Source organism: Laccaria bicolor, genomic scaffold (assembly GCF_000143565.1).
Source record: "Laccaria bicolor S238N-H82 LACBIscaffold_76 genomic scaffold, whole genome shotgun sequence".
NCBI classification, from domain to species: domain Eukaryota; kingdom Fungi; phylum Basidiomycota; class Agaricomycetes; order Agaricales; family Hydnangiaceae; genus Laccaria; species Laccaria bicolor.
In genome coordinates, this window is record NW_001889947.1 from 30,906 (window position 1) to 40,023 (window position 9,118).

Genomic DNA, 9,118 nt, shown 5'->3' on the forward strand with positions numbered 1-9,118 from the left:
ACAGAAAATATGAGTGCTCTGCAACGATAGCTGTCACTGAGCAGTAAAATAGTAGTTATGATAGAGTGGTCATAAATGAGAGTAGACACACCAATACATAGAAAGGCAATATCTTCAAAAGTTTTGGCATTGTGAATCTACATAGAATTATGTTGAGGTCAGAATAAGATTTACACAGTGAAGGTTTACCAATGACAAGTTGGTATCATTGAGGACATCCATCACCTAGAAATGGTAGCTGGTTCAGTCAATACTAGTTTTGAAAAAGAAAAAAAAAGATGGGAAGAATAAAATACTTACAGGCTATTTGAAGAGGTACAGCTTCATAAATATCTTGCTAAAAATTCTACAACTGAACTCACAATCTCATCATTTCTTAGCAACAATGAAAAGAGAAGAATCCTGAGCCCTACCCTCTATTTGAAACCCAGAGCATGGTCTTATCAGCAACAAGCAGAGGAGCCAACCAAATCCTGACTTACATCCTGTTTAAAACCCAGAGAATGCTCCAATCAGCAACAAGCAGGAAGGGCCAGCCAGATCCTGACTTACATCCTGTTTAAAACCCAGAGCATGCTCTTGTCAGCAACAAGGAGGAAGGGTCAGTGACATCCTGACTCACCCACTGTTCAAAACCCAGAGAATGCTCCTGTCAGCAACAAGCAGAGGAGCCAACCAAATCCTGACTTACATCCTGTTTAAAACCCAGAGAATGCTCCAATCAGCAACAAGCAGGAAGGGCCAGCCAGATCCTGACTTACATCCTGTTTAAAACCCAGAGCATGCTCTTGTCAGCAACAAGGAGGAAGGGTCAGTGACATCCTGACTCACCCACTGTTCAAAACCCAGAGAATGCTCCTGTCAGCAACAAGCAGGAGGAGCCAGCCAGATCCTAACTTACAACCTGTTCAAAACCCAGAGCATGCTCCTGTCTAGCAACAAGCAGGAAGGGTCAGCCAGATCCTGACTTACAAGCTGTTCAAAACCCAGAGCATGCTCCTGTCAGCAACAAGCAGGAGGAGCCAGCCAGATCCTGACTTACAAGCTGTTCAAAACCAAGAGAATGCTCCTGTCAGCAACAAGCAGGAAGGGCCAGCCAGATCCTGACTTACATCCTGTTCAAAACCCAGAGAATGCTCTTGTCAGCAACAAGGAGGAAGGGTCAGTGAGATCCTGACTCACCCACTGTTCAAAACCCAGAGCATGCTCCTGTCAGCAACAAGCAGGAGGAGCCAGCCAGATCCTGACTTACAAGCTGTTCAAAACCAAGAGAATGCTCCTGTCAGCAACAAGCAGGAAGGGCCAGCCAGATCCTGACTTACATCCTGTTCAAAACCCAGAGAATGCTCTTGTCAGCAACAAGGAGGAAGGGTCAGTGAGATCCTGACTCACCCACTGTTCAAAACCCAGAGCATGCTCCTGTCAGCAACAAGCAGGAGGAGCCAGCCAGATCCTGCATACAGGAAAAAAAAAAAGTATAGGTAGTTTGCCCCTTGTATACATTGTCCCCATTGTTCCTGACAATATACCCAGTAGGCTGGTATGAAGGTGGTAGACGTTGGTAGTTTACAAGTCATGTGCTAGTAGTCCTGATACACCATCAAGTGATGTCAGTTGCTCGAGTTGCTTGAGTTAACCTCACACTACCATTAGTAGCCTGGGTATTATTAGTTGTCCCGGTACATTCACATAGAAAATTGCATTAGACTCTTGAAATATTGATGTTGTATACGTCGCGTACAATATACATAAAGATCGAGCAAGTATCGGAGAAGATAGAAATCATGCTGATGAAACCGGTGCTGTTGCCTAATTCTGAATCAGAAATGTTTCTAAGTCCATTCGAGCTCCGATGCCACGTGATTCTATGTTGACTTCTCACGGAAAGTTCAACCACAATCGTTCGTTCTTTCTTTCCCTCCCACCACTGACACCACGTACATTTATCTTACACGATGACAGATTTGTCGTCGTCGTCCATCGGTGAGCACCCCTGTCCCAACCCAACTGACTTGACCCACCAAGAGATGACTACACGACAACTACAACGGCACAACGCAACGACGACAAAAGCCGGCGACGACACAACAGCGATGGACGACAATGACGGATGACGATGACAGACGACGACGATAGACGACGACAACTGCACTACGACGATAGGAGACGACAACCACACTACGAGGAAAGGTGACGAACACACGACAATAGCATGACGATGACTGCATGCAACGACGATTACACGCAGCAACACACGGTAACACCACTAGCGGCGACGACCCACCACCACTCCCAATCAACGCCAACGATGGCCAGCGCCACACCCCACCCATGCCAACAACGGCCCACCACCATGGCCCACCAGCACCCCCATGAACGGCGAGCACAGCTCATCACCAGCACCCACGACGGCCCACCACCCCACCAACGCTGACAATGGCCCACCACAACACCCACGAACGGTGACGACGACCCACCACGCTCAGTGACAACGGCCGAGCACCCCGTCCCACCAATGGTGAACATGGCCCCACCCACAACGACGACGACTCACCAACACCCTCCCGAACGGCTGCAATGGCCCACCAACTGCACGAGCAGATTCAATTGTGCAACGATGGCTCATGTGATTGCGGCTCACGTCATAATTCCGGTGTGGTTAACAAAGAAGCTGCCATCGTTTCTAGGCGTGTTGGTGACGCCAAGGATCGGGTTCAAATGGAGTTTGATGGCCGAACTGGGGATACCAACAGTGAGTTATCAGCCTAGGTACATATTAGTAGTTGTTTGATAGTTAGAACTTGCAATGCAATTTTCTATTTTCGTGATCCCCAGCATGTGCCAAAATAAGCATTGTTAGTAGATCAGGTAGCTGCTGTAGGCAGGAACTACTGAGTGCTACCTTCGAGTATGGGGGGAAACTGAGATGCTACCAAGATACTACTGGTATCTACTGCAGTACAAGGGAAGACTACTGGTGTCTACTACAATGCAAGGGAGAACTACCGAAGCAACATATGGGGGGGACTTGTATACCAGGCTACTATAAATACTGTGGCTATTTAGAACTACATAATCAAGTTGTTTTTCCCTGATGTGACTTACAACCTGTTCAAAACCCAGAGCATGCTCTTGTTAGCAACAAGCAGGAAGGGCCAGCCAGATCCTGACTTACAGCCTGTCCAAAACCCAGAGAATGCTCCTATCAGCAACAAGCAGAAGGAGCCAGCCAGATCCTGACTTACAATCTGTTCAAAACCCAGAGCATGCTCCTGTCAGCAACAAGCAGGAAGGACCAGCCAGATCCTGACTTACATTCTGTTCAAATCCCAGAGCATGCTCTTGTCAGCAACAAGCAAGAAGGGCTAGCCAGATCCTGACTTACAGCCTGTTCAAATCCCAGAGAATGCTCCTGTCAGCAACAAGCAGGAGGAGCCAGCCAGATCCTGACTTACAACCTGTTCAAAACCCAGAGCATGCTCCTGTCAGCAACAAGCAGGAGGAGCCAGCCAGATCCTGACTTACAACCTGTTCAAAACCCAGAGCATGCTCCTGTCAGCAACAAGCAGGAGGAGCCAGCCAGATCCTGACTTACAGCCTGTTCAAAACCCAGAGCATGCTCCTGTCAGCAACAAGCAAGAAGGGCCAGCCAGATCCTGACTTACAGCCTGTTCAAAACCCAGAGCATGCCCTTGTCAGCAACAAACAGGAAGGGCCAGCCAGATCCTGACTTACATTCTGTTCAAAACCCAAGGCATGCTCTGGTCAGCAACAAACAGGAAGGGCCAGCCAGATCCTGACTTACATTCTGTTCAAAACCCAAGGCATGCTCCAGTCAGCAACAAGCAAGAAGGGCCAGCTAAATCCTGACTTACCCACTGTTCATCACCCAGCACATGGTCCCATTAGCATATTATTGAGACTTTATTGAGACTAACTGGATGTTGGCTTACCTCCTGTTTAAATATGTTATTTTGTTCTCATGTATGGTTAAGTAAAGTTCACATACTATATGTGGAAAAAAATGCAATATTTCCTCAACCATCTCCCTCCACTCTCTCTTTCTTTTGAATAATTTCCAACCTGGAAACATAACTCTATTATTCTAGGTAATTAGCAATTTAGCTGCATATAATTAAATGTGAAACAACTACCTTAGAATTGCATATTCAATTGACATAGCCACATTATTCTGTTGCACAGTGAGAAACAGCTGTAAGAGTGTATCATCTGAAAAGGTAGCAGCTGTCTTCCTCAGCAGTTCACTGCAGTCACTTGTAGGATTTTGCATGTCTGCAAAATGCAATTAATCCATTGTCTACAAGTAAATGAGTTTGTTATACCTCGAAAATACACATGATCCTTGGGAGGATACTTTTTCTTGTAGAGTTGCTGACCAAATTTCTCTTCAAACCTGGCAACTGACTCTTCTGGAGCTTTATTTGCAGCATCTTCAACATCCATTCCACTATCAACCAGGTGCTTGATGGTCTGGGCATCAAGCATATCTGATTTTGTAAACAGGACAATAACAGGAACTGCACACAACAAGGAAAGGTGAAATTCAAGAGATTATCAATAATTTACACACCTCTACCAGTCCCACACTCATCAAAGAAATTTAACTCCGCTCTTGTAAATGGTCTGGCTTCATCATTAATTGGGATGCAGTACCTACACAGGATGTATTCAGATGCACTTTGATGTTACCACTCAATCACATACCAAATTACATGCAGATGATCTGCAAGGTCTTTGTTGGTTGAACATTTTTGTATAAAGTCCTTAACTTTATCCAGCTCAGATGTTCTGCCTGCTTCAAAGCCACGTGAGTCATGGAAGACAAACACCATATTACTCTTGAATATCATTTCGTTCTCAATATCATGCTCCCCTCTCTGCCACACCTTCAGTAGGTGTGAAAAGGAGTGCAGATCCACTTACCTGTCCAGTTGGATTGAGCTTGGACAAGTCAAGCTATCCATGTCAATAATGATTGACGATGATGTCTAGAGCATGGAATACCTCATGACCATCCCGAGTGAAAATTTTCGGCTGTTCTGTTGTATTGCAAACTCGCTGGAGGATGGTTGTCTTCCCTGCATTGGCGCGGCCAATGATGAGGACGCGAAAACGCTTGATCTTGTATCGAAGATTCTCTGCTCGTGTCCGTTGTCTTGCTATATCCTCTGCTCCTGAGGATTCAACATTGGAAAGAGACATTGTCGCTGGGATGAAACGGTGGAAGTGGTGAAGAATCAAGATAAGCGCCGCAGTGGGTAGTGTATTGTTTGGTTATGCTAGGTCAGCCATAGGAGTGATGTCACTGACTCGCTTTTCGTTCTTCCCATTGAGCGTTTCAAAATGTTCACGACGATCGTGAAAGCGCGCAAGTTTGTCGCCAAATCTGACCATCAACCAAACGCCCAGGGAGAGGTTGAGTGCAAACTCCAGGTTAACTTTCTTTGAAGTCTTGTTACAGTCCAGGTGAATGCCTCTTCGAGCAATCTTCGAGTCGCCATGATATAAGCTCCAGCACGAGTTCGCCATTTAGCACAAACAAGTCTCCTCGGCAGCGGCCTTCTTTGCGCAACGCCATTCCCCTTCATTGACCACGTAGAGGACTCTTAAACTACGGTAACTGAAGACCTCGAAGGTTGAAGAAGTGGCTGAAAAATGAGCAGTATGAGACTGAATCCTACTTCAGTTACAATTCTATCGTGATGTGCCATCCCATCTTGCCAATGAAGACCCCGTCTCAGCCAAGAATCGCCACAGCCCTTCCTCTCACTGTTCTCCCCCATCTTCCCTTCTCGGACCCCCTACTCATTTGTCCATGAATCACGATGTCCCTGTACGTTTCCGCGTTCATGCGTTGCCTGAAGACGTACCTTCGATCTTGAGTATACTCCGCACCATCGGGGGATAAGGCTAAATCAAAGACTGTAAGAACGTGCATCCGCATCGAATGACACAACTCACGTTGTCCGTACCGAATATGTTCGCCCTTTTTTTCAGTGCTGTCACAGCTAGCCAGTCGTTCTATCGTCCGACAGAAAGCTAGCCCCAGAGAAATATCAGGACTACGCCGCACAACCCCAAGAAGTGAGTATATACTTGCCTTTCCTTCCCAATTCCCTTTAGATAGATGGGGTTGCTACCACTTGGGCCAGCAAATCTTCAACGAGACTTTGTTAGTGTACGGTTCACAACTTTGCACTGGCGCGTTTCGAGCATCCATTGTATTAACGGTCGAAGAGCGTTCGCACCGTTGAAGAGCGATGCCGCAAGAATACCTCTGCAAAGCAAACTCGAACGGACGTCAATCGACTATTCCTGGGTCTTGGGGAGTCGGAGTGGTTCCGTTCGGCGAAACGGTAAAAGCTGTATAAATCGGTAAATCGGGTCGTCGTTTGCCTGCGTTCTGGAATAGGAATCAGTAATTACGTGAGTTGCAACATAGATAGCCGCAAAAGAGAATGACTACCATTCACAATGACCTTGCAATTTCAGTTTGAGCGGAAAAGTATGTGATTACACATGACCTTCCTGTCAGTCAGAGTGGCGGCGGTTATAGGGCCAATCTGTGCAGGAGTGGTTTGGGGAAATGCGACATAGGCATAGACAAGTACCACTTGCGATTCCGATTCTTCAATCCAATCCAAGTCCTAAATGCGAAAGTTTTGTGGTTCCAGTTTGCCGTCCTTCCAACCAGTCTCGAACAAGGTTTTGTAGCTGGTGGGGTGGTTGCATCAAAACAGACGTTCCATTTTAGTTTCCCGTTGCCCTAATAGGAAAGCCAAGATAAGTATGCATAGTTCGTGCATCACACTCGACCCACTTAACCGCACAGACCAGGTTCTTCCGTTCCGCGCTAAACAGCACTGCCCGTCTCCGTAATTCTGGCCACTGGTTTGAAGCTGGCGGTGAGAAACCCTCGAATAAAAGTGGGTCGGTCAGTCCGTCTTGAACAGTGAGTAGCGCTTTCCTGGCAGCCTGAAAGGTAACTGATTGATAAATCAGATGTGAAGACCTCCCGTCGATGAGAGCTTACCATCTCAGCACGTTGAACTGTCCGGACCATTGGGCGTCGTGACCGTCATGGTAATCTTGAGTCTGTTGTTGGTAAGCATACAGACAAGTGAGAAAAGATATAACAGACCCACCTCGACTTAAAACGTCGATGTCCTGCTTGTAAAAGTACGATCTATGACGGCAATGAAATGAACGAGTTTGCCCCCTCTTATTGGACACGTCATTTTGGTGAAACACTTCAAAAGGGCGTAGGCCCTTACATACGACGATTCCGCAATCTGAGCCGATCATGGGCGTCGAGTTGTACATCCCTTCTGGGTTGAAATTTTGTCGCGACTGATTATCAGAGAGTGTGTGAGACTGAGAGTTGATATCTAAAATGATTAGCTTCGTACGAGGTAAAAAGCTCGAGAAGAACTCACAAGCAGTGCGTACAGAGTGAAGATGCTAGTTTGTATGAGCGCCAGGCTGGCAGTGCCTAACACGTAACAAGTTGCAGCCACGGCTTATGGGAAGGGAAAGCCTGCTTCCTTCGCGTATAGTATCGATTCCACACTGGGCAGAAACCTACTATTCCCAATGTGTCTTGGAATACAGGAAAGGGTGCTCGGTTTTGAACCTGAGCCTGGGCCCACAAACATTGTCACTCTGGAGAAGATGACACCGAAGAGTGCATTGCTGGCGGCCTCGATGACGCGCAACTTCACTTTTCGATTCATAACTAGATCAAGAAGTTTCCGTAAAACCGTAAGACCTTACAGGACACCACTTTCACACTTGCCATTTGAACCGAGGGCCAACTTTTGTGAGGGAAGGATATGTCCCGCCCAGTAGTCAAGAAATCAGATGGTGGCGAACGCCACGATGTCCCTAACGGCAAGAACAGTCAGCTTCAGAAAAGGGGCGAAGCGCAAGAAACAACTCACCGTAAAGGGCGCAAGATCGAAATTTCCACACACTTGCGGCCACCCCGCTCTGCATCCACGTCGCTGTCTACAAAGCCACAGGCTCATAGAGGTCCTTTATCTCTTTGAACTAAACTCCCCCTACCCAAAAATCTCTCGGGCCAGAAGTACCGTTGCTGATCGACATCTTCACGAAAGTCATGGAGGCCCATGGAATTTGAGAGTAGGAGCTGAGAACCTAGCCAGGGGCCTTCCTTCTTGAGACCGAAAAGATGCGAAATAGGCGATCGCCGACGAGGCCTGGGACGTAGCGGCAGTAGAGGTCGGATTCAGAGATGGCGGAGAGGTAGATGGAGCCGGTGTTGGCTGATTTGTGGGCGTAGTCGGCCATCCTGGTTTCAGTTTTTCAGAATAATCCAAAATTGAACTCGACGAAGTGACAAGGCCACGCCACGGTAGCAGGAGTGAATGGCACGAAGATGAAGTCGACGTCCAAGAGTCCAAAGAGGGAGCAACACCCCTACTATGCACGATACACTCCTGCAACGGTTTAACGGATCAACATGCTCCGCGTAAACATCCCTCCCTCTCGTTCGCATCCGCCGTCTGAGATTGGGCTTGAGAGGTACAACAAACGATGATTCCCGATTCCGAGAGATTATGTGCGTATTGCGTGGAATCGAGGTTGTATCCCAAGTCCAACCTTCTTGTATCTCAACTACCTTTCACGTCATTCAGGCCCACAACTCAGCCGCGCGCTGCGCCCACCCATCATCGAACACGTCGATTCTAGTAGTGGAGGAAGGACTTTGCGTAGCGATCACGCGGAAATGACGAGGCAGAGTTTGTGTTGATCAAGGCGTACATGGAAGTTTGGATGAGGGTCTGGATGGAGGGTTGATAGAATTCGAAATGGGGGAAGAGGCAATTGAGGTGGAAGACGCGGGATTCGAAATGGAATGGGGGATTGAGGCGGAAGGAAAACCAGAGGAAAACGTTGGAGGATTACTTTGCTGAGGAAGGGCCAAGTGCCAGTCATAATATGGGAATCAAATCGAAACACCCTTGTCGAGATTTCAGTGAGGTTTCAACCGCCCCTGCTTCGACAACATGCAGCTGTTTGAGGAGGTTGTCTGCACGCAGGGATGCTGGTCAGGTCGGCCATGAAACTCGGATGG

At 47.5% G+C, this 9,118-nt stretch overlaps 1 protein-coding gene across 1 annotated transcript; it reads left to right on the top strand.

The window, feature by feature from the left end:
- Window positions 1-2,515: 2,515 nt before the first annotated feature.
- Window positions 2,516-2,791, top strand: LACBIDRAFT_316633 (uncharacterized protein; the record flags this gene model as incomplete). The annotated part of the gene is made up of 1 exon (XM_001889949.1): window positions 2,516-2,791. One exon carries the CDS (start codon window positions 2,516-2,518, stop codon window positions 2,789-2,791), a length of 276 nt encoding a protein of 91 aa, XP_001889984.1.
- Window positions 2,792-9,118: the final 6,327 nt, after the last annotated feature.